This window comes from Danio aesculapii, chromosome 16 (genome assembly GCF_903798145.1).
Source record: "Danio aesculapii chromosome 16, fDanAes4.1, whole genome shotgun sequence".
In the NCBI taxonomy this organism is placed as follows: Eukaryota; Metazoa; Chordata; class Actinopteri; order Cypriniformes; family Danionidae; genus Danio; species Danio aesculapii.
This window is the reverse complement of record NC_079450.1, coordinates 3,761,955-3,788,292: the sequence shown is the minus strand read 5'-3', so window position 1 is coordinate 3,788,292 and position 26,338 is coordinate 3,761,955. Positions and strand designations below refer to the sequence as shown.

The 26,338-nt window shown below is 36.4% G+C and overlaps 1 protein-coding gene across 4 annotated transcripts in view; it reads right to left on the bottom strand.

Annotated features, from left to right (window-relative positions):
• The window catches only part of ubr5 (ubiquitin protein ligase E3 component n-recognin 5), a 113,900-nt gene that overhangs the window by 47,239 nt on the left and 40,323 nt on the right, over positions 1 to 26,338 (bottom strand). For 3 of the 4 annotated variants that reach the window (XM_056475589.1, XM_056475591.1, XM_056475592.1), the window contains exons 17-34: positions 25,830 to 25,973; positions 24,986 to 25,097; positions 24,744 to 24,898; positions 23,856 to 24,053; positions 21,940 to 22,150; positions 19,414 to 19,540; positions 16,907 to 17,058; positions 16,725 to 16,820; positions 14,822 to 14,945; positions 14,641 to 14,738; positions 11,581 to 11,735; positions 9,036 to 9,127; positions 8,295 to 8,441; positions 5,442 to 5,560; positions 4,326 to 4,452; positions 2,703 to 2,832; positions 1,724 to 1,884; positions 627 to 866 (exon numbers count right to left, since the gene is read on the bottom strand). In XM_056475589.1, the coding sequence (XP_056331564.1) occupies positions 627 to 866; positions 1,724 to 1,884; positions 2,703 to 2,832; positions 4,326 to 4,452; positions 5,442 to 5,560; positions 8,295 to 8,441; positions 9,036 to 9,127; positions 11,581 to 11,735; positions 14,641 to 14,738; positions 14,822 to 14,945; positions 16,725 to 16,820; positions 16,907 to 17,058; positions 19,414 to 19,540; positions 21,940 to 22,150; positions 23,856 to 24,053; positions 24,744 to 24,898; positions 24,986 to 25,097; positions 25,830 to 25,973 (2,588 nt within the window). The remainder of the gene's footprint in view (positions 1 to 626; positions 867 to 1,723; positions 1,885 to 2,702; positions 2,833 to 4,325; positions 4,453 to 5,441; positions 5,561 to 8,294; positions 8,442 to 9,035; positions 9,128 to 11,580; positions 11,736 to 14,640; positions 14,739 to 14,821; positions 14,946 to 16,724; positions 16,821 to 16,906; positions 17,059 to 19,413; positions 19,541 to 21,939; positions 22,151 to 23,855; positions 24,054 to 24,743; positions 24,899 to 24,985; positions 25,098 to 25,829; positions 25,974 to 26,338) is intronic. The other variant, XM_056475590.1, reaches the window with a different exon arrangement.

The window sequence follows — 26,338 nt, the reverse complement described above, 5'->3', positions numbered from 1 at the left end:
TTTAAAACACTCCAGTGTGCCTGTATCTGTGGTTACACTCAGTAAACAGCAGTGAGTTTGGTGAACTGATGATCTTCACAGCCAATCACAGTCATTTCTGTTGAGCACGTGAACACAATGGCAAATCAGCACCGTGTAGGAACACTCTTAACAGCGTTTAAATGTTAGCAGGAAATGGACGTTTTTAAATTATCAGTACCGATTGGTACCGAATTCCAGTATCATGACAACAATAATCTACAGTGAGAATACATAACTAAAAGCAGCATTTTTTATATAAGATCAGTACAGACTAGAATGCATATAAATGTAATTCACTGCTCTAAATCTCCCAATAATCTGTCTTTAGAAACCAGTTTGATGCTAATATTGCAGTAAGTTTAGTAAAGGTGCCATAAAAAAATATTTTAGCTAGCAAAAACCACCCAGAGATTGATTCCACAGAGAATAGCAATGCCGTCTAAAAATCTAAGAGTCAATTCATGAATTGCTATACATCAATTTCTTGCTCCAGCTAAATCGAAAATGTTATAAGCTAAAGTGTTACAGCGCTGTCTGCACAGCAAAAAGCGACAAATGAATCAACTACAGTTATAGATTTTGGGTTTGACTAAAGCGTCTCTCACCTGCTGGACTGGTCCGGGGAGGGTCGAGGTGGCAGAGGCTCCACAGAGAAGAGCTCCTCACTGCCCTGCACTGCATCAATGCTGGTACTGGCCAGAGTGAAGGGAGCTGTAGGGCGAGCGATGCCCATACGCACCGGCACGATCAGAGACTCGGCCACATTGCAGAGCTCTTCCACTGCGTACGGCAACAGTGCCTGGAAAACACGCCTGCACTTCCCAATGGGCTGAGGGATGAAGTTGCTAAAGAAAATAAGAGGTTTTTACAGGGTTAGAAGTTATAATTCAATTTTTGTAGGATAATGCAACAATCAGTGATCCCACTCCATGCAAAATGTCAAATTCCCTGACTTTTCCCTGATTTTCACTGACTAAAATGCTGAATTTCCATGAACTAGGCACCTTATTTTTACTTAAGTGGACCAAAGCGCATCAAATGATCGTTAATTTATATATATATATATATATATATATATATATATATATATATATATACATATATATATATATACATATATATATATATATATATATATATATATATATATATATATACATATACATATATATATATATATATATATATATATATATATATATATATATATATATATATACACATATATATATATATATATATATACACATATATATATACATACATACATACATACATATATATACACACATCTCATGCCTGTAATTGCACCAGTTCCACACCCACAACTTCACGCACGGAGTTAAATTAGGCTTTACAGCCTCTGTGTTCAGTCCATTATTTCCACTGTATCTGTTCAGCTGAGGGAACGGAACCAACCCTGTGGCGTGAGACACAGCGGCATTTTAAGATGGCGGCGCCCTAGGTCTAAAAGCTATAGTAAAACATGCTGTTTTCTGCTCAATGGTTACATTAATCCAGTTTGTTTAATATTTTCCATTAAAGTGAAAATCAATTTACAAAATAATGTAAACTTGACTCAGTGCTTCCCTTCAAAATCTCTAAATCTATATCTAGACTCTAAATCTATTTTTTACAAAACCTTTTCTATTCACATCCTCTTGACTGACTTCAATAGAAAAAAGGAGTAAATCAGTCATACTTCTTTTTCTTGGAAGATGCCATCTCCACGCTGAGGATGACAAACACTCTGGCCACAGAGCGCAGGAACCTCCGTGTGACATTGATGGCCTCCTCCCGCCGGCCGGGGGTGTATTTATTCTGAAGCTCCTTCACCAGAGTCCCTAACAGAGTGTCAATGAACTAGAGAACAATAACAAAAAAAAGTGCAGATATATTAAGCAATCAAAAAAAAAAAAAAGACACCCGTTAACAGCAATAAATTCAAGACTAAGAGGAATTCAATATAGCGCTAACAATAGAACAATGAAAACAAAAGGCAATAGGTTTTGTGTGTTAAACAAGGTCTCTGTCATTTTTTCATGAAGCTAGTTGCGATGACTGGATAAGGATGTAAATTAATGACGATTAAACGGATTGTCAAGCATTTTTTGGAGCTGTATGTCTATAGTAAGAGAAGTTTTACTTAATGGTGACTATTTATAATATGGGCTGCTGAATGCTTGATTCTGATTGGCTGATGAGCATTCCAAGTTGTGCTGTTGTTGTCAGATAAACGCACAGCTAAACTAGTTCAGGCAGGTTTTGAGCGCATTACGGCTCAATATCACTCCGCTGAATGATTAGTTATTTCGCAGCTACGACATTCAAAAATCACATCAAAACACAACTGAAGGCATTGGAGGAGATGTGTGAGAAACTTGTGCTACACACAGGAGCAGTTTGAGGACGAAAACCTGACTAATAAAGTCTCAAATACAACATCTGAACTGTGGATTTAGCTGCTGTGTAGACCAGAGGAGAAGCAGGATAATCAAATCTGGCATGTTGAATTATTAGGAAATAACGCACACCCAATAGTGCAGTATTTTCAGAGTAATTCAACAGTTCATCGTATAATTATTCATTATATATTTTAGAGAAGAGCTTAACTATAAAAACAGCGTTTTCCATGATATTTCCATGCTTGGAAGCCACAAGTGTAGTTTTCTTCCACTCACAGTGATGTCTGGTGCACACTTGACGATAAGGCAGTGTGTGAAACAGTCCAGTCTGATGGTGCCGCTCTGCTGGTTGAGGTACATCTGCTCTTCCGGTAAGAGGTGAGCGATTCTGCTGCTAGCACTTAACCTGGAAACATATGACATGTTAGAGAAGACCTATTATGAAAAAAAAAAATTATTCACTTTCAAGGAGTTCAAACACAGTTGTGCTGCAATGGAGTGTGCATATAAGCAACTTCGAATGATAAACATTTATTAATTCTATTTAATAATTTAATTCTATCTTATATTTATAAACTTAGCTAAGCTAAGTCGAGTAAAGGAGGTCGAGCCTTCTCATTTATAGCTGCTAAACTCTGGAATAGCCTTCCTGATAACGTCCGAGGCTCAGACACACTCTCCCAATTCAAAACTAGATTAAAGACCTATCTGTTCAGTAAAGCATACACTTAGTGCACCACTTAGGGGGCTTCCACACAGGTTCTGCATCTCGTCATCTCGTTTATATACACTATGAACAGCAGCTACACTAATTATTCTCTTTATTCTCCATTTCCACCTGGGGATACTCTTCCCGAGGCCCTCAGACTATGCAGAGTGACTGATTCGATCCAAGACCAACGACGAGATGATCCCAAGGTTTCCATATCCTGGACCAGGCCGTATCCTGAGCAGCTACTGTGGTGGTCATGGAGGAGTGGAGAACATGAGGCTGATTCCTGTGACGCTCCAGAGACAGACGAGTCTTCGCTGAGGGCAGCTTCCAGCCTCCGCCACTGAGACTGCAGCTCTGCACAAGACGTTTGGCCAGCGGAGAAATTAAAATGGTCGTGCCCAACTGAGCCTGGTTTCTCTCAAGGTTTTTTTTTTCCCTTCACTTTCGCCATTTAGTGAAGTTTTTTTTTCCTCTCCGCTGTCGCCACTGGCTTGCACGGTTCAGGATCTGTAGAGCTGCGCATCGTTGGATTTGCTCTTCAGTATTTGGACTCTCAGTAGTGATTATTAAACCACACTGAACTGAGCTGAACTGAACTGAACTTAAACACTACAAACTGAACTACACTGTTCCTATTTACTGTGACCTTTTATGTGAAGCTGCTTTGACACAATCTACATTGTATAAGCGCTATACAAATAAAGGTGAATTGAATTGAATTGAATAATCAGACTTGATAAAAACAGCCTGCAGAAACACTTTGATTGACATTCTCGCTTTGTAAGAGTCATCATAGGGGGAAAGCCCCACCCACTAGTGACCATCTCTCCCTTATTAGCATAGAACGTTAGTCTTGTTTTTGAATCTGCCACTATGCTGACACACAGGCATTTGTAGCTCCACCCTTTTTTTTTTTAAAAGAGCACAAACTCATTTGAATTTAAAGCAACAGTCACCAAAACGCCACAATAAGGATCAAAGCCTAAACAGTTCAGTTTCAAAGAGTTAAAAAAACATTATTTGTGTGCTACTTTTAGCTGAAACTTTACTACACACTCAAAAGAGACTTACTTTACATGTTTGTAAAAAGGGGAATAAGTCAACCTTTAAGTCAACAAAAATGACTTGAAGGCTGAATGCGTTTGATGAAATTAGCATGTGGCGGTAGTTAACCATCTACTTACGGGTCTTTGTTTTCCTGAGAGCCGAACATTATCATGGACTTCAGTGCGTTCCAGTCCTGCAACACTCGCTCCAGAGCCAGCTGAGCAAAGCGTGGAGGTTCCAGGTCATGATCTGGCATATCAGAGTCTGAGAGAAAAGCAAAGACATGTTAAAGATGAGCAAAACAGTAAACCTTCCATCAAATTCTTTACATTTGATGCACTGTAAATCAGGTTTCCCCATTGAAACCTGGGCCAGATTTAGAAGAAATTAAATTCTTAATCTTATTCAAGTAGTGCATAAAGGTAATTTTTTTTAAATAGTGTAGTTGTAACCATAGAAAAAAAATAGCAAAGAATATTTGTTGGCGAAAACAACTGCATTAATGTTATATATATTTATCTTTTAAAAAGCGGGAATCTTACGCGACAGTACAAAACAGTATTGCTGCTTCAGGATATTTCAGACATATGGACAGATTGGATAATTAAGTGCAGCAAAGCCACACCACATGACACTTAATCTTTGTTCCATTGTTAAATGAATTTGATAAGAAGCGCGCAACATTTTCACGCTAGAAAGCATGTTTTATGCAGGTATTGTAACTGATATGCTGCAACGGCGCCTTTAAATACGAGATCAATGTAGCGAATTTTGACGCTCTCGCCGCCGGAGCTAAAGGCAGACAGCGTTGTCGCCAGGGCGGCCAGAGCGACCTTGGACGCTCTCACCGCTTTCGGTGTGAACGCACAGTTAATTGAGTTTGACGGCGCATGCGCTCACACACACACACATTTGTTTTGCCATAGGTCTGTTCTAGAGACAATATGTTACAGCTTTACTAGGTGATTTTTATTTTATGTCTGTTTTAGAGACATGTTACAGGTCTTTAATAAAGATCTACTTGTTTTACTTTTGAAATAGGTTTCGGATTCACACTGATCCCCCTCCCCCCCCTTTTCAATATTTCCTTCTATTTGATTGGTATTTACTGGTTAGAGGGCGGGATCAACCTGTCAATCACACGAGATAATACACTAACAGCAAACCACGATTCGATTCATTCACCATGGACAAAATCATATGTATGTTTAGTTAATCCAGAAGCTGTTTCCCTCAGATGTGTCATAACGCACCTTCAGCACTGGCAGCTTTCCGGTTCCTGTCTTCTCGAATGCGAGGTGGTCGATACTGACAGTGTTCGACACTCTGCCTTGCGACAGTCTGCACCAAAAACAGCAAGATGTGCTCTCCCCTATCGGACACAAACAAATGAGAGAAAGAGATCAAAAAGCAGAACACTGGTTTAATATCCTCCTTAAGGCTTCACAAAATGCTCTGACAACAAAAAGTTGGCGTCGGACTTATTAAAGGTGCTGTATGTAGGATTGACAGTGGATGAACAAGGCATTGCAGTCTAAACTCAAAATACTGTATGTTTTTTTCCTACAAGCAGGTTGCCAGATTGAAGACACTAAGAGGAGAAAGCCAAAAGCAAAGTATTCACACAAGTAGATTACATACGAAGTCCACGCTAAAGTGTAAAAAGCCAACCTGATTTCACCTGGTAGGACATGGTCCTGGATTAACATTCATGCTGATCCTGGAACAACATTCCAATTAGAATTAAGGCTTATGTTTACCGGTTATGTTAGTTTAGGCTTACAGTTGGGTTTATGATTGTTATCCAACTATTATTCCCCTCTGATTTGGGAAATAATTTGCAGTTATGGTTGGGTTTAGGGGTAAGGAACAGGTATGGATTACATTTTCCTACAAAAATGATGTTCCAGGATCAACACAGATGTTAATCATAGATCGTATCGTATTTGGCTAAATCATGACAAAGAGCGGCACAAATAAAGAAAAATGCACAATGCAGTTACCATGAATGCGCTAATTCAAGTAATTTAATTCAAGATAAACATTTCCTTGTTGAAACACATCCTGCGAGTAAACTAGAGTGAGTTTGGTGTGAACACAGCATTATACTGTAAACTGGTCAGCTAATGATTACATTTATGTTACAATAATGTTCTTATGATTTCAAAAAAAAAAAAAAAGAAAAAAAAAAAAGAGAAATAAAGAAAAAAATTGTGTTTTTTTACGCTATAACTTAGAGCTGTACAATTAATCGAAAAAAGATCGCGATCTCGATTCGACCCCTTAGCTGATCCTAATCCAGCATTTCTACGATTCTGCCAATCATATTTTTATGATCAGGAGAGAAACAAAGGCGGCTGCACGAGTCTTTTCATTGTTTCACATACATTGCTCAGCGACATGGACACCTCTAAATGATGTTGAAAGAGTCACAAACTATATTTATAAGGTATAATTCACCTAAAAATGTCATTTTTGTCTTCATATAATGATGTATTCGCGGCCACATGTGATGTGAGCTGCTGACCGTGAGCTGTTATCACAGAGAGGGCGGGCGCGTGTGGTCTACTTAATGATAGACGCGTCTACTTTAGTGAACAGAACCTGCATAGGCTGTGAGTAACGGGTAATAAAGTTATAAATAATATTTAGTTTGTGGCACAGAGCGATCGTTTAAGAGCCCTGCGCGAAGTATGAACAGCACTTAGCAGTGAAAATTAAATCGAAAGCGTGCACATCATTTAAATGATCATATCGCATTTTAGAGCATTTGATCTGTTTTTTCTTTCATAGCGTATTTTCTTTTTTTCTTTCATATTTTCTTTCATTTCTTTCAGCTGTGCATGTTTACAGTGTCAGTATAACTACTCTACCCTATATAATGTTGATTTTACCAGTGAATTAAATGCTCTAATAATGTTGTCAATGACAGATTGCAAGCATAGGCCTATATCTCAAACATTATTCAACATCAGAATTATTATAAGTAGAATAGAATTATTTATAGAAACCAGTAGACCTACACATAATATTATTATTGTTGTTTTACCATATGTTTGAGGAAAAAAAAAAATGCAGACTCATATTAAGCTTTATTTTACATCTACAGAATCTTGAGAAAATCGTGATCTTTATTTTAAGCAAAAAAAATAAATTTAAAAATAATATATATATATATATATATATATATATATATATATATCGCGATTCTAATTTTAGCCAGAATCGTGCAGCTCGACTATAACTATATAATTTTATAACTATAGAGTCTCATTTTAGAAGCTGGCACTGCCCTCCAGAGGTCAGATTTTTGGTTGTGCCCGGACATTGAGGCATGGCTGGAATAAATTGCACTGTTTTCCACCAACTAGCAACCCGAGGCGCTGATATATAATGTAATGTAATGTAAAGTGTATTCATATTGGGCAATTATTGTATATAGCCATACACCCAAAGTGCTTCACAATCATGAGGGGGTCTCTCCTCATCACCACCAGTGTGCAGCATCCACTTGGATGATGCGACGGCAGCTACTTGACAACGGCGCAAGTGCGCTCACCACACAGCAGCTATAGGTGGAGTGGAGAGACAGTGATAGAGCCAATTCAGTGGATGGGGGTGATTGAAAGGCCATGATGGGTAAGGGCTGATGGAGGCCAGGAGTTACACCCCTACTCTTTACAAGTGCCATGGGATTTTTAACGACCACAGAGAGGCAGGAGCTTGGTTTAACGTCTCATCTGAAAGATGGCGCTCACTGACAGTATGGCGTTCCCTTCACTATACTGGGGCATTAGGACTCACACAGACCGCAGGTTGAGTGCCCCCTCCTGGTGTCATTTACACCACTTTCAACAGCAACCTAGTTTTCCTATGTAGTGTCCCATCCAGGCACTGCCCATGCTCACCCCTGCTTAGCTTCAGTGAGTAACCAGTCTTGGGCTGCAGGGTGATATGGCTTATATGCCTGTAGCATTGTTTTTCCAGATTTACAATAGTGTTCATTTATATGTCATAAACCTCTGCAAATATATGATAACTGTATGCTTTTAGAAGAGTCAAAAACCTACATACAGCACCTTTAAATGTCTCTGCCGTTCTCAAACCTGCTATTAGGAGTGGTCACTAGATTAGTGGTGGTCAGCAGCCTGTAGAGCAGATCCAAACGTGCCGCTTTCTGGCCTGCGATGAGAGTCTTGCATTTGCACTTCTCCCAGCAGTCACAATAAGCTGTTGGTGACGTCCTCTTTAGTCTGGAGAACAAACAAGAGCGTGTGCATTACTGCTTTAAAATCTAGTGAACTACCTAGGGTAGGGAGTGAAATGCAGGTCAGTAAGTAGCTTTGGTATCCTTTAAATTGACAGACAAGAATTCATTTAGTTTAAATTGAGGTGCTAAGTAACTCAAATTAAAACCGATTACCTAGAGACATTAATAAATAAGTAAATGGCACAAAAAATGAAACCTTTACAAATAAAATCAGACTAAATACAATATGAGTAAGATACGAAAACATTTTGAATTGCTTTTTTTGATTAGCTTTAGTAAATTGTCATATGACTTAAAATATACAATTTCTTTTTTTCTCAATATTTAATTTGGTTTTGTTAATTTTAGTTAATCAACCTAAAAGGAGATTAAGCAATTCACATTTTCTACATTTTAAATTGCATTTATACATTCATTTTCACTATATATTTCTATCTTATTGTTATATTTTTTCAATGTCTTCATAAACAATAACTACGGTGTTCACAATACATCCTAGACTTCCCTCAAGAAAGATGCGGGTGGAGTCTATGGAATTAAATTGTTGGTTTATAAGGCATTATGGCAGTGCACTCACTTGCAGTCGTGCCCCTTGTGACAGACCCTGGCGCATTCAGTGCAGCAGCAGAGCGACTCCAGCAGGCCACAAGTTCTGCACTCAAAGATGTCCTGCAAACAGACAAGCTCAGTTTTAATCATACAAAACTTTTACATTGTATTATATAAAAACATGATTAAAAACATTACATTTTAATGTATTATCAAACACACTTGGGAATATTTTTTTAACATTTTTACTATTTAAACTAACCGGTTTCAATTTACAATATAATTTATATAGAAAAAAATATACATCTATTCAAATAGAAACAAGCTATTTTAAATAGTACAAATACTTTACAATCTTACTGTTTTTGCTGTACTTAGTATAAAATGCTGAAGAATACAAGAAATTAATTTAAATATATCAGGCATGTGATCAGCCGAGGACAAAAAAGATGAAAAAACATATACATTGCTAAAAAGAGTTCATTGCTTTCACTTTCTCTTTCCTTCAGCGTAGTCCCTGCTTTTTAATAGTTTTAATTAATTATAAAATCTATTTTAATAAATTTGTAATATCATCTAAACTTATGAAACTTTTAGGTATTACACTTCAGGTGCCTGGCTGTAGCACTAAATAAATGAAGGCATAAGGACAGATGACTTGCAGAGTATAATAACGAATGTGGAAATACGGGAATCTGTATTTATACAGAAGAATCGGACGGACGGACGGACGGATGGATAGATAGACAGATAGAACCATAGAATGATAGATAGAATGATAGATGGATAGCTAGTTAGATAGAACGATAGATAGAACCATAGAATGATAGATAGAATGATATATAGAACCATAGAATGATAGATAGAACGATAGAGGGATAGCTAGTTAGATAGAACCATAGATAGAACCATAGAATGATAAATAGAACGATAGATGGATAGCTAGTTAGATAGAACGATGGATAGAACCATAGATAGAACCATAGAATGATAGATAGAACGATAGAGGGATAGCTAGTTAGATAGAACGATAGATAGAATGATAGAATGATAGATAGAACGATAGATAGAACGACAGACCCATAGATAGATAGAACGATGGATGGATAGCTAGTTAGATAGAACCATAGATAGAACCATTAGATAGAACCATTAGATAGAACCATAGATAGAACCCTATAATGATAGATAGAACGATAGAGGGATAGCTAGTTAGATAGAACCATAGATAGAACCACTAGATAGAACCCTATAATGATAGATAGAATGATAGAGGGATAGCTAGTTAGATAGAACCATAGATAGAACCATAGATAGAACCCTATAATGATAGATAGAACGATAGAGGGATAGCTAGTTAGATAGAACGATAGATAAAACGATAGATAGAACGACAGACAGACAGACAGACAGAACCATAGAATGATAGATAGAATGATAGATGGATAGCTAGTTAGATAGAACGATAGATAGATAGATAGATAGAACGATAGATAGAATTATAGAATGATAGACAGAACGATAGAATGATAGACAGATAGACAGATAGACAGACAGACAGACAGACAGACAGACAGACAGACAGACAGACAGACAGACAGAACCATAAAATGATAGATAGAACGATGGATGGATAGCTAGTTAGATAGATAGAATGATAGATCGATAGAATGATAGAACGATAGAACCATAGATAGAACCATAGAATGATAGATAGAACGATAGATGGATAGATAGATTATTTATTTATCTATTTTTTTTAAACATGAACAATCTGTAACACTTCAAACGTCCATTAGTTAATGTATTTACTCACGTGAACAAACTATTAGTAATACAAAATAGTTCAACTTTTGCCACTGTGTGGATTAAAACTGAATGTGTGTCATTGTTATTACTTGGGGTTAGGGTTAAGAATAGAGTAATATGCTGGTGTTTAACTGCATTGGGCTCACACATATACTCTGTGCTCTGACTACTTCATAACCGTGGTGGGCGTTTCTCTCCATTTTGCGCTGAAAACAGTCGACCAATCACAGCAGACTGGGTCATCGGACCAATCAGCACAGATTAGCATCATGCAAGGGAGGAGTTTGGTAACAAACGAGTCTCTGAACAAATCATTTGGGAGTCGTTGGGATAACTAGGTGAAAATAATATAATAAATGCATATTATAAGAGAATGAAAGTGCTTTTTGATCTTGCATGCACATCAGCCTGTTGTTGGAGACCCCCACAACCAATATATGATCTTATAATGCATAATAGGGGCTCTTTAAGTTAAATAACATTAGTTCATGTTAACTCACAGAGCATTAACTAATGTTACCAACTGTGGATTTTAATAATGCATTACTTAATGTTGAACTATGATTAATAAATGCTTTACATGATAATTCATACTCAGTATTAGTAAATACATTAACTATCATTAAAGGACCATTATTCTGAAGTGTTACCCCAAAACACTTTTGAACTTTATTTCTAAATTAACTATTAAAATCTGTCAAACTTTTGCATGTATTTTATTCTTTAGTGTATCTTTGCATTGTTTGAGCTCATCAGTTTTCTACCTGGTTGATGTGTTCTGCTCCAGTCCATGTGAAGCTGCAGGTGTCGTTACAGCACAGGACGTACAGCGGAGAATCGTCTGGATTGGTTCCTGAAGGACAGATCATCTCCATGAACACAGATGCTGTATCCTCTTTCTCTCCAAGACCTGGTTCACCTGCACAAAAACACAAGCTCTTTAGGGTCACCGAATGCTATGAAACAAGCATCTATTTAGATGAACTGAATCCATATTATGGCTGCACGATTAATCGAAGGCAACAGTCATGCATATTTTGTCAGTAAAGCCCATTCTGTAATCAGTACTAGAATTTACATAAGTTATACAGTGGGTGACACTTTAAAAAGAGCATTACCGCCGCAAGTGGCACCACCGCCACACTAAAGGAGTAAGAACGTGTTTTAGGTATAACCAAAGTATGCGACTATGCCACCAGGGGGCACAAAGGGACGGGATGCAAACGGACAGAAATATAGAGTAGCTGTAAATTCTCAGCTACTTGTAAATGAAAATGAAACAAAGCATTATAATTGCTTCATTAATCATTAAAAACTATTATCATTGTAAACTTGTTTAGTGAAATGAGGATTGATTTTGAAAAGCAAAATTAAAGAAATAAATGACAACTAAAAAGTACAAACATAAGTAGGTCTAAATATATAAATAAATAAATAAATAAATAAAGCAGTGTTTTAGCCTAAATATAGAGAGATGTACAGTGTTTGTTATTTTAAAGTGACCAGAATAAGACAGTCAATAAATAAGCTTTTTCATTTACGCTTTATTTACAGTTCTCATTTATATTGTCGTTGTTGATTACATCCCATTTTATGACTCAATTATTATTAATAAATAATAAACGAATAATTAAATAGGCCTAAATACTTATTTATTTAAAGACATTACCAGCGAAACACGAAGAATTGTTCCAGCGCATGGTCTGAAGAGCTCTGAAGTTTAATGCTGCTTCATCAAAAGTATAAAAACAAAATTGACCTAGCTTAAGCAGATCACTAAAATTATATTAATTAAATTAAGTCCCACAAGTTTATTTTTAATAATTTAGTTTCAGTTCAGTTTTCAAAACGTCAATGTCTCCTTCAAATTATCATTGTTTTTTTTTACCTTTTAAATTATTAATGGCTCAGTATCTTGTGTTTTCATTTAAATGTCAGCCGCCTTGCAAATTTGTGTAAACTAATGTACGCATAACAGCATAAAAAAGAAAAAGCAATCAAAAGTTATAGCTAATTCATCATAATTAGCTATTACATCCGAAGTATAAACACCTTATCAAAACAGTTCACTGACAAGCTACACAAATAACAGATGATTTAATCTTGTGATAATGAAATTGAAGAAAATCATTCTTGTTTTTATTCTTGGGGATAATGACAGCTACTTGAGTCTTTTTTGAGCTTGAGTTTTTACTCTAAACTCATTACAGAACTTCAGTCAAGTGTTTGTAATAAATCCTTATTTGGGATTATGCAGTTTCTTAAACAGAATAAGACATGCAACATATCTTGTAGTAAGGTATAATGTATTAGGGTTGTCATGATAGTGGAATTCGGTACTAATCGATACTGAAATTTTAAAATAGTCCATTTCCTGCTAACATTTGAGCGCGTTCTTAAACAGCGCTGATTTGCCATTGTGTTCACGTGCTCAACAGAAATGACTGTGATTGGCTGTGAAGGTCATCAGTTCACCAAACTCACCGCTGTTTATTGAGTTTAACCACAGATACAGGAACACTGGAGCGTTTTAAAGTCACGTCGATCAGCTGCTGTCTATAAGCTGACATACAAGCGATCCGCTGATGAATCACGGCTTTAAAACACTCCAGTGTCTGTGGTTACACTCAGTTAACAGCGGTGAGTTTGGTGAACTGATGACCTTCACAGCCAATCACAGTCATTTCTGTTGAGCATGTGAACACAATGGCCAATCAGCGATGTTTAAGAATGCGCTCAACAGTGCTCAAATGTTAGCAGAAAATTTAGGTTTTAAAATTTCCGTACCGATTAGTACCGAATTCCAGTATCATGACAACACTATAATGTACATTCAGCTGATTGTTGTCGCAGAATAAAGCTCAACAAGTTCATCAGCAGCTGTCGTCTAAGACTGAAGGCCATTATTTTTTCAATAACAAGAGGCTGGATGTACATTATCATGCTTATTACATGACTATTTGCCACATAAATAAACATTGATTTAAGCTTTAATATTCTACTCTTTAATTAAATCTTTCAGAAAGAAAAATGGCTAAATGCAGCCTACACCAACATTACTGTTCAGGTGCAAGATGGCACAAAATAAACTAAAATATCATTCTTTTCCTCTAGTGGTCTAGATAAGCACCCGGATGAGCTTAATTGGTTGTTATCTGGGAATAACATATCTTGTAATGTGACGACTGACCAATCAGAATCAAGTATTCCAGAAAGTGTAATAAGCAGCGATAAGCATAAATAGTATTAAAAAAAGTATTAATGTTACCATTTATAATGAATGAATTATATTCATATTTATAATAATGAATGCATAAAACATAGTCATAGTAGTGTGTTTACTACGCTGGGTTCGCACCAAATGACATTTAAGTACATGCACTAGCAGATTACATACAAAGTCAAGGCAGATGTGCCAATAGAAGTAAAAACTCAGCAGAGCAGTACAAATGAGGCCAAATTTGTGGTGCATTTTCTGCAAACACGTAGTATTTGATTCAATGGAGTCTTCTGTACAACTTCAAAATTCAACCAGCAGAAAATTTGTGCAAATAATCTAGAGCGAGTGATGCAGTGCGTCTGGATATTTGGTGTAAACCCAGCATTAGCCACACTGAATCTATGAAAGCAGTTATATTTTCTGTTTCTATTCAGCAACCACTTATTTGGAGTTTCTCTTTTGCTCGAGAGCGCCCTCTTGCCTTTAAATGTATATTTTCTACTGATCACAAAACAGTTCTTTCCTGATGAGATGTGCATGATAATCAAAGCATTTGCTAAATTGCAATTTTGATTTATTGTTCAGCCTTAATCCACATCCTTACCTTTGGCAATTTTCTGTGCTGCTTCTAAAACAGTAATGGCTGCTGGGTAAGCTCTGCCACTCACTGCTAACATGAATGGAGTCATTCCACGAGCATCCCTATAAAACAACAGCAATATAAGCACTCAAAGACCACTTAAATGAGCCTGGTGAACAATCAGAGCGGCGGGAGGGACTCGTACTTGGCAGAGAGCAGTTCTCTTAAATGAGGCCTCAGGACGACGCTGTCACACATCAGCTTCAGTATCAGGTGCGCGTTCGCCTTACGATCTTTAGATTCCACTACTGATGGTTCAGAGGAGGGTCCTGCAGAAAGCAGATGGACAGCTTAATGAATGATAGCTTTAAGGGAGAAAACAGAGCAGGGGTTTTTAACTTGGGGGAATTGTGAACAAAAACAGGCCCTGATTCAGGGTTGTTTAATGTGAAGATGGCTACAAAACAGCAACAACAAAAAAATAGCTTTATTTTAATTAAATTCAATTCTATTTCATTTGTTTAGTTAATGCACCAAAATAATTAGGGAAAAAAAATTAGAAAAATCAATAAATACTACAGACTAGAGGTCTGTGCAAGACATCATTTTTAGTCCCACTCCCGCGAGGTTTTATTCCGCACCTGACCGCCCCCATCATATATTCAGCCTTTGTTCACCCGCTGCCTGACCCACTCTGTTTTCTGGTCAACCGTTCCCGCTAAATTATCACAATTGAATTGGGTACTACCAAAAGAGAGATGACAGATACAACTGTAAGTTGTGCAAGGATTGTATGTTAAAAATCAGGTTTGTTTTCCCCTTTGTGATAAGACTTTGAGCTTTGAGCTATTATCACATCGCACAAAAGGTCTTTTTTCCCCCATTTGCGTCTATTTTAAAATGAAAAAGACTCCCGTACATCAGACTTGCCTGATGTGGGTTTCCTAACAGTCAACTGATCGTTTTCTAATGCAAGCTGAAGGACAGTGCATCTTCACTTTGCTCTCCCATGTTGGTAAAGCCAGACTGTGCAGAAAAAAAAAGCACATGCAATAAGCACTGGTCCATGCGTTCAGCATGTGTAACAGCCGTGAAAACTGGCTGTACCAGTGCTCAATAAGAATGAGGAACTCAGATATGCTGTTCTGAAAATAACGCCAGGACTCAGGAACGCTATATTGTTAGCCTGCCCGCTCCAGTTCAAATTACACCAGAGTTACCGACCGCTACAGTGTTTTATTCAGTCATTTATTTCCACGGCGCAAGAAATCTGGTCGGGGTGTGCTGGCTCTTATATGTTGTGTATTTTTGGCTGTGGGAATTGACCTATTGATATTTAAACAGCATTTTAAAATGTATTTTCGGAATATCTGAAGAGTATAATACTATTTATACATTACTAAATTCAATTTAAAGAAAGATTAAATATGCATAATTCAATACTGCATAAAGGTAACAAAATACAAAAGCCAGAAGAAAATAAAATGCTATTCAAAATAATACTACCAATAATTAAAATGACACAATAAACAAGAACAATTGACTTTAATTTAGGACTTAATACTATATTTATTGCAAAAAAAAATAAAAATACATACATACATGCATGCATAAATACCATACAAAAACTTTACACACATACACACACCAAGGCACCAATAAAAAAATAATAATAAATGCACACACAAATTCATTTTGACATTATGAAAATATATACACAAAAAATATTTTAAAAAGCTTAATGAAAGCAAAAGCTAATATAAGAAAAATTCAAATAAAGATAACTAATTATTTTCAAAATCTATAAAAACATCCAACGACATGATAATAGCACTCTACTGATTGGGTGACCACTTGAAATGCAAAAACTAAACCCTACATCACAACCAATTGAAAATAAGTTCTCACTTTTATATGTCCTGAGGATGCTTTTAGTTCTGTACATGTATTTACAGCCATTTTGGTAGCTAGAAAATGATGATTTAACATGCAAAAAAACTGTTACACTATATTGTACTCCATGCAACGTTTTATTCTCTAATAAAAATAAGTAAAAAAAAACAAACAATTGAAAACCAGTGCAGTAGCAATTTCTTTGGTTTACATACCTGGGATGGTGGAAGTGCTGGGTCCCTGGCTGGTGCCTGTGGAAGCAGTGGTGAGGGAGCCCACTGCAGGGGCCAAGATGAAATCAATGTCACCGTCTAGTGGAAAAGATGGTTGTGTAAGACATCAGACTACAGTATGCATGCAACACATCAATAAAAGCCAAGAAAAACAGCCAACTGACCAGGATCCATCGGTGGAGGGTCTGGTACCCAGCTGGGAGGTGCTATAGGGGGTGAAACGGGGTCTTGATGGTCGCTGGAGGAAGGTCCGGATTCGTGGCGACCTAAACCTGCAGCACGGAGGGAGCGCCGCATCATCTCTCTCAAACGCAAGCTACAGGATAGTAAACAAAGATGACAATAAATCATTTTAGGATCTTTAATGTGTGCATTTACAATAGTCACATCACATACAATGTGGAGTCAGGATTATATCTGATCAGCTCCACAGTTCTGAACACATTATTTGTGGAGTTTAACTATAATAGAATGAATATTTATCATTTGCATGTGTTTTTAAACGCTGTGAATGTGCATTTAAAGTGAGTTTAAAGCGTTTGGGCACAATATATGATAATGTTTGGAGGTTTAACAAAGGTTAGTTGTGTTTAATTATTAATAACGACTACAGAGTGTTATTTTACATTTGATGCTTCAATTTCTGTACTTAAACTGTCAAGACTCCCCCCATAAGACCAAAAAGCACTGTTTATCATTTGTACGTTTGCTTTATTGTATTTATATGTGCTTATAATTTGTTTATTAAATTTTATGAAGAATCAACAGAATTATACCAATCCATCTAAAATTATGAATTCTTTACAACAGGGTTTAAGTAGATATTATAATGTCAAATTTAACACCTTAAGACCTTTTTAAGACAATTAAGTATTAAATTTAAGATCTATATCACAATATCAAAAACACGCATACACAAAGAGAAAATGCTAAATCACAAAGTTAGTGGTAAAATAAATGTATTTAAATTGAACAGTGCTAAAGACAGGTTAGACGCACCATTGAACTACAAGAAAAACAAACAAACAAACATCTTAAGGCTGAGTTATTCTTTCACCTGGCATCACATCGCACACATCACATAACGGACGAGGCTTTTATACTTGACGCGTTCGCCATTGAGATATTCTTTTAATGACAGGGGGCGGTCAAAAGAAACAGACAGTAAAATTAGACGGATAAACAGAGAAGAAGAAAGTTTCCGGAACTAGATCATATCATTGATATTATTGAAGTTTTTTTATTTATTATTTTTATTATTTATTATAATGATTATAAAGATTTTTATAACTATTCAAGATTTTTTAAATCAAACTTTGATGCATCACTTGCTTTTGTTCATATCTCGGACAATTCTACCAATTAAAGTTAAATAATAATGATAACAGAAAATGTGTTGCTCTACAATTATATATTTTATTATGGCAAGAATAAAATGCAAAAAAATAATAATAATAAAGTAAGTACACTTACTAATAATACTGACCTTTTTTATTTAGCCCACTCAACAATTCACACATTACTTTCTGGCTAGTTTCTATCCTCTACTTATAAGCTAAAAAGGCAATAATGGTCCAACATTCCTGACTATTATCACCTATAATGCCCAGAAATTGGGAATCAATATATTATAAACCGATAGGTTCATTTATTCCTTTCCAGTTATCAAATAAATCATTTGTTACTTAATTTTAGTTTGTAACTTGTAAATTGTTTTAAATTCAAAGTTGTAATATTTACATCAGTGTAAAACCTATCATGACTGGTGGAAAAACATTTACTGCAATATTAAAATCGTCTGGGTCTCCACTTTTGGCATGGCCTCTTTTTTGTTGTTTTAACAAACTTATCCCTCAGGTTTTTCCAAACTTTCCTCCTTTCCCACTGCTGTTGCAATTTCTAGCCAGGAATTATTGGTCATCTGGTTCTCCCCATGATCACACATGGACGGATCATAAAGATGTGTGTACAGGCGTACCTGTTTCAGACAAAATCTCTTCAAAGTGTTTCATATTCAACTCAAATCAAACGCGCCGCATAAACTGTTCACCCGAGTCTCAAAACATTTCATGAGCTCCACCAGCCGAAATCATGTCGCGCTCACCCAAAGCGAACCTCTGCAAAAACAACGATGACATCACCTTTGCCGCACGGACAGAGCTCAATAACAGATAGCTGATTGGCTGTTGCATGTTGGTCTCATTTGTAGTTGTAATACCGCATATTACTACCGGACTAGTGAAATAAAGAACTACAACACCACTAAACCAGGCAGCAACAACAAAAAAGAATTTAAATGAGCATTAGATGTAGCGTTACATGGACATCGGGAAAAATAAGACCTGAGCAAAACTATTTAAGACCTAGAAAAGCGAAGTTAAGACCTTTTAAGGCCTAAAATTTCCATTTTTACATTTTAGACTAAGACTTTTTAAGACCCCACGGAAACCCTGTACAAATAGAGCTATTAAAAGTCTGGTGAAATATATGAACTTATATCCCTATATTTAAAGCAGAAAAAGAAGATACTGCAATATCATGTTTTTTTTGTGCACTATGAACAAATAAAATGCAAATTAGAAAAAGGCATTGCATTGTATAATTTCATTCCAGCATTTTCTACAGAGTTTTTTGAAGTGTTTTGCTTTATGACGTGAATATGAATACTGACCCCCTGCTACTGGATGATCCCGTCCGGTTCCCAGAGCTGTTGCTGGACACCACTGATATGGCATTGGCAATGGCCTCCACTGCAGAAAGCCTCTCAGCGAACGTGTTTCTTTCAGACCGCTCTGCTTCTGAAACACATCGCACATCACTGAATGACCCTCATCTCTGAATGGGTTTGAGCAACATCTTTCAAAAAAAGTATTTCAAAATATGTACAAATATTAAAGATGATCTATCTATAGCTCTCTGAAACTGCCCCTTTTAGGTTTGGATTAAAATTGTGCTGTTTTGGTGACTGTCGCTTTAAATTCAAATGAGATTGTGCTCTTTTCAGAAGAGGGTGAAGCTACAAATGCCTGTGTGTCAGCATAGTGGCAGATTCAAAACAGGACTAATGTTATCTCTGTGAAAAATTGTTTATTAGTTGCTGACGGACAGCTGCTTCTCACTTAGGACTGTTTATGCTAATGAGGGAGAGATGGTCACTAGTGGGCGGGGCTTTGCCCCTCTGATGACATGCACAAAGGGAGAATGTCAATCAAAGTGTTTCTCTTCAGACTGTATTGATCTATTCTGATTATATAAATTACAATTAACTCATTTTTACCATTAGAGGCTGGTGATATTCCAACTGCTGCCACAAAACGGTTTAAACCTCTTATATGTGTAATTTTTGCATAATTCAGGGTTCATGCACATTTTTACTACAAAATTTATGACTTTTATGACTGCTAGGCTGGACTACTGTAATGCTCTGTTTGCTGGCTGCCCAGCATCCTCTATTAACAAACTTCAATTAGTACAAAATGCAGCTGCCAGAGTTCTTACCAGGTCTAGAAAATTTGATCACATCACCCCAATTTTATCCTCCTTACACTGGCTGCCTGTTAAGTTTCGTATTGAATTTAAAATATTGCTTCTTACATATAAAGCTTTAAATAATCTAGCTCCTGTTTATCTAACCAATCTTCTGTCTCGCTACAATCCAACTCGCTCTTTAAGGTCTCAAAACTCAGGGCTTCTGGTAGTACCTAGAATAACAAAGTCGAGTAAAGAAGGTCGAGCCTTCTCATTTATGGCTCCTAAACTCTGGAATAGCCTTCCTGATAACGTCCGAGGCTCAGACACACTCTCCCAATTCAAAACTAGATTAAAGACCTATCTGTTCAGTAAAGCATACACTTAGTGCACCACTTAGGGGGCTTCCACACAGGTTTCTGCACCTTGTTTATATACACTATGAACAGCAGCTACGCTAATTATTCTCTTTATTCTCCATTTCTACCTGGGGATACTCTTCCCGAGGCCCTCAGACTATGCAGAGTCACTGATCCGATCCAAGACCAACGACGAGATGATCCCAAGGTTTCCATATCCTGGACCAGCCCGTATCCTGAGCAGCTACTGTGGTGGTCATGGAAGAGTGGAGAACATGAGACTGATTCCTGTGACACTCCAGAGACAGACGAGTCTTCGCTGAGGCCAGCTTCCAGCCTCCGCCGCTGAGACTGCAGCTCTGCACAAGACGTTTGGCCAGCGGAGAAATTAAAATGGTCGTGCCCAACTGAGCCTGGTTTCTCTCAAGGTTTTTTTTCTTCACTTTCATCATTTAGAGAAGGTTTTTTTGCCTCTCCGCTGTCGCCACTGGCTTGCATGGTTCTGGATCTGTAGAGCTGCACATCGTTGGATTTGCTCTTCAGTATTTGGACTCAGTAGTGATTATTAAACCACACTGAACTGAGCTAAACTGAACTGAACTTAAACACTACAAACTGAACTACACTGTTCCTATTTACTGTGACCTTTTATGTGAAGCTGTTTTGACACAATCTACATTGTATAAGCGATATACTAATAAAGGTGGATTGAATTGAAAAAAAATTCCATGACTTTTCCAAATTGTCCAGGTAAATATTCAGGACCTAATGTTTCATGTAATGTCGACGTATATATGTGGTTAATAAGAAAAAAAAATTATTACAGCATATCAAATCATATGTGACAATCTAAGCAGTTATGTTTATTTTTATATGTGTAAAATAATTTTTAGGAAGTATCTTTCTGTCTGTGTGAAGATTTGAGAAATGTTGGCCTGTGTTTTCACAAGACTTTTAAGAAGAGTACAAATTAGCCTTTAAAACCCACAGTATCGTCCCTCTGTAGTTAGAAATTGTTTCTGAACACGACCTTCAAAATGTAGCTTGAATTAAACTAAAAGTGAGTGAAAGAGAGGAGCAGCTGAAACTGTGAGTTGCTTTTTTTTTTACCCCACACAGAGAACGTCTCGTAAAGAGTTGAAACATGCAACTGTAATTAAAATTTACCCAATGCTATCATATCAAATATCCTCAAGTACTCAGATATTTCTTAAAATGACTTTTCCAAAACATTTTGAGTTTGTTTGTTTTTCCAAACCTTTTCCAGGCCTGGAAAATGCCTTGGCAAAACTCTTTTCCAGGTTTTCCAGGACCATCCAAAGCTGATAAGAGGTGCCCTTTAATGGTGACTTAAAACCTTGCATGTTTACCTTCCTCCTCCTTGGTTTCCTTGTTGCTGACGGGGAAACAGACGGACACACATGCGTGGAGGACATTACGATTTCCGTCACAGCGGTGTCCCAGCAGAGTGTCCAGAGCGTGGGGGTTTTGCTCCAGCAGCATGGCCTGCTCCAGACTGATCAGATACTGCCTGCACGCCTCATAATCACAGCGCAGGACATGCTGCATCAGAGTCTGCTTCTGAAACACAGACAGCAAACAATACATCAGCCAGAAACCAGGGCTCCATGCTACAAACACCTCTCATTAGCAGTTTTGCAAAAAACAAATGTTGATGATACACATGTTTCACATGAGGATATTAGCATTACCTTCAGGGAGATGATTAAGCAGTTGGATGTAAAATAGACCTAATTGATATATGAACTCATTTGTGCAGACCGCTGTTAAATTACCTAATTTGTTGGCTATTTAACTATGGGTAATTTTACCTGCTTAATTTATTGTGTTCTGGTCACGTCATGGATGTCAGAGACAAATTTCGCAGAAAAAGGACAATAAACAAACAAACAAACAAGTATTTGTGTGAACTTAGTTTTAACATAATTATTTGATAATTATAATAAATTAAATATACCTCCAAAAATAACCTAACCGGTGAGTAAAAGCTTTTAATTTAAGTGTCAGAATTATATCATTCACAATTCGGTTTTATTAGTTAATGTATTTCATAACATGAATCGAGTGTAAACTATACTGGTACAGCATTTATTACTCATAGTTTTAACATTTACTATTGCACAATTAAAATCCATTGTTGTGCTTGTTAACGCATTAATAACACACTAATAACGCATATTAGTTAATGAATTGCAAGTTAACCAAAACTAAATGTTATTTTTCATTAACATTAACCAATGCATACATTTTAAAAAATACTATTTGTTTATCGTTTATGTTAGTAAATACATTAACATTGACAAGCAGAACCATATTCTAAAATAATACCAAAATTAAGAAATGATTTAAAAGGAAAAATCAAACATTTCACGTTTCACATGAGAATATTAATATTACCCTCAGGGAGATAATTAAGCAGTTGGATGTAAAATAGACCTAATTGATATATGAACTCATTTGTGCATACCGCTATTAAATTACCTAATTTGTTGGCTATTTAACTATGGGTAATTTTACATGCTTAATTTATTGTGTTCTGGCCACGTCATGGATGTCAGAGACAAATTTCGCAGAAAAAGGACAATAAACACACAAACAAGCCTTTGTGTGAACTTAGTTTTAACATAATTATTTGATAATTATAATAAATTAACTATACCTGCAAAAATAACCCAACCAGTAAGTAAAAGCTTTTAATTTAAGTTTTTTTAATTTAAGTGTGTCAGAATTATATAATTCACAATACGATTTTATTAGTTAATGTATTTCATAAGTTTAAACAATACTGGTACAGCATTTATTACTCATAGTTTTAACATTTACTATTGCATTATTAAAATCCATTGTTGTGCTTGTTAACGCATTAACAACACAATAATAATGCATATTAGTTAATGAATTGCAAGTTAACTAAAACTAAGAATGGACAATGTTATTTTTCATTAACATTAAAAAATGCATACATTTTTAAAAATACTGTTTGTTTATTGTTTATGTTAGTAAATACATTAACATTGACAAGCAGAACCATATTCTAAAATAATACCAAAATTAAGAAATGATTTAAAAAGGAAAATCAAACATTTCTAAAAAAAACCCTACTGTGCTTGTTTTTATTGTAAATTAACTGCATTATTTTTCTATGAAAACATTTCCTTGCATGTCTTAATTATTAAAAAGAAAAATTATATATACTTATTCTCTCTTTAACTTTCTTTCATTTTATTAACTAATGTGTAAAGTTTTTGATGATGGCGTATCTCACCTCTACAGCCATGATGATGATGGCTGCCTTCTTTTTGATTGTGGAGTTACTGGGAAGGTTTGCGAGCGAATGAACTCCCATGCCCAGACTGGCTATAGGCGGCAGATCCAGCCAATCAGGGTCACGTATTCCACCCATACAGTCTTTAGCCATGGGATAAATAGTGCCATTGCCATCCCTCAAAATAATGGGACTCTCCTGAGTATATGCAAAGATGAGAAAGTTAAAACAAGAAAAAATAAACAGGAAATTTTCTATAGCTGTTTCCATCCACCTATTTTTATGTGCAATTTGGTATATCGCATAAAAATGGTTAATGGAAACACATTCCATTTACCGAATAAATTCCAGCATGTGCATCAGTTAAAGTCATGACATTTTGTGATCGGAGATCATGTGATGATAAAAATGTGTGTGATGGGATGCATTAATGAACAAACCAGCATTGAGTACACTGTAAAACATCTGATAAGCTGTGTTGCTTATTTCTAAAAGGCTTCAGCCGTCAGTCCGTTGTCATCAGTGCTTCAGTATTATTATTCTTCTATTATTATTCCCTCAAGAACTGTCTTGAGCATCCGTCTGCGCCCCCAAAGAGCGTCTTACCTCCAAAAGCCATTGCATTCACTGCGTTCATTGCTTTTCGTCTTCATCTTCTGACAAACAACTCATTGATTAGAGGAAAAAAAAGAGAGAACAGTGGCTTCTCCTACCGCACTAAACTACAGTTCTCTGTCTGATATTTGCCACCAGTTTATCAGGAAGCAATGATTATGTTCTCTTACACTTGGATTGAAAAGCTGCTTTAGTAACAGGTTTTATGCAATATTCTGGTTTTGCATCTTTGGATGGAAACGGAGCTTATGTGAGGCTGTGTGATGGTCTCACCTGGCCAGCAGTGAAGATGGCCACATTTCGCTCGCTCTGACCGAGAAAGGCCAGGTTACTGGTGGGAAAGTGATTCTCCTGCTCGGCTTTGCCGGTGGCCAAGTCAAAGACACAGTATCTTACCCAGCTGCCCGTTTTCAACACAGCATGAACTCCTGCAGGACAACAAAGCAGTCAAGCAGACGGACAGGGCAAACTTAACAAAATTAAGCCAGAAACATCTGAATAGTCAAAAAGACCACCTTTGGAGTCAACATTCACTGCTAAAATTTCAGCTTTTTCTGGGATACAAAGTTTTTTAGGGGTGCGCTGAAAACAGTCTGGAACTTTTGGTGTTCCACCAGTTTTAACAACCTGAAAAAAAGACGACAATCAGTCATATGCAGTGTTTTTTGCAATATATGCACATTTACTAGCATGAAAATTGTGATATTGCAGTTTTAATTAGCAAGTTCTTTTCATACGTTCATCTGTTAATGCATAAAACGTAATGTATTAGTTAACATTAAAGCTGGCAATATATTTAACAGCACTTAAAAACTAATTAAACATCGTTTATTCATAATTACACAACTGAAATCAAAAAGTTATTCATTAAATTAAAAAGAATTGAAAAAAAAAAGAGGCAAAAACGGCTACGCTTAAATTAAGGCCAACACAACTTGAATCGTAGTGTAAATGTTTCCCTTTAATAAATTACTTTTTATTCAAAGCAGCATGTTAATGGCACAGATCTCTACAAAAAATACTCTCTTTACTCTCCAAGTGGTTGAAAACTTTCTTCTGTTGAACACAAAAGATGATACTTTGAATGAAACTGAAAACCTGAAACCATTGACATCCACAGTAGGAAAAGCAAATGCTACAGAGGTCATTAGTTACAGGTTTTCAGCATTCATTAAAACATCTTGTTTTGTGTTCAGCAGAATAAAGTGAAAGGTGAATAAATGACAACATCATTTTCAGGTTTATATGAACTACACCTTTAGGTAATGACTACAAATGTGAGCTTATTCATTGAAATTGACAGTGAGATTTGGTAAACGGAAATGTTTTTGCCCATGCATGTGCTTATCTTTATTTTACCTGTAGCTCATCTATTCTGAGCAGTCGACAGTCTTGCAGCAGTGAGGATGGGTCAGAGTCAGTGGGAGCTGCGCTCTGGCTGCTCACGCTGCTCGACGCCCCTGGAAATTTCACAGCAACATATGCACCATCGACTTTTAGCACCTTGAGTTCAAAAGAGAGAGCTGTTGCAAATGAGGTGTCATAACAGAGCATCACACATAAACAAACAGGAACAGCACACATCAAGAAAAACTTGATATAATTCTGTAAAGAGTCACCTGTAATTATTACTTTAAATTAGGGCTGCACGATATTGGGATATTTTTGTATTCTGCAATATCTACTGCGACATGAATACAACTTCACCAGATGATTTAAATAGATCTATTTGGAAAGAATTTATAATTTTACATGCATTGGGATGATCTTGTAGGGAAGTGCATATGTATAATATATAATAAACTATCTACAAGCATAGATGAGTTCAAGGAAAGACAAAAAAAAAGATACAACTAAACATTGCAGAT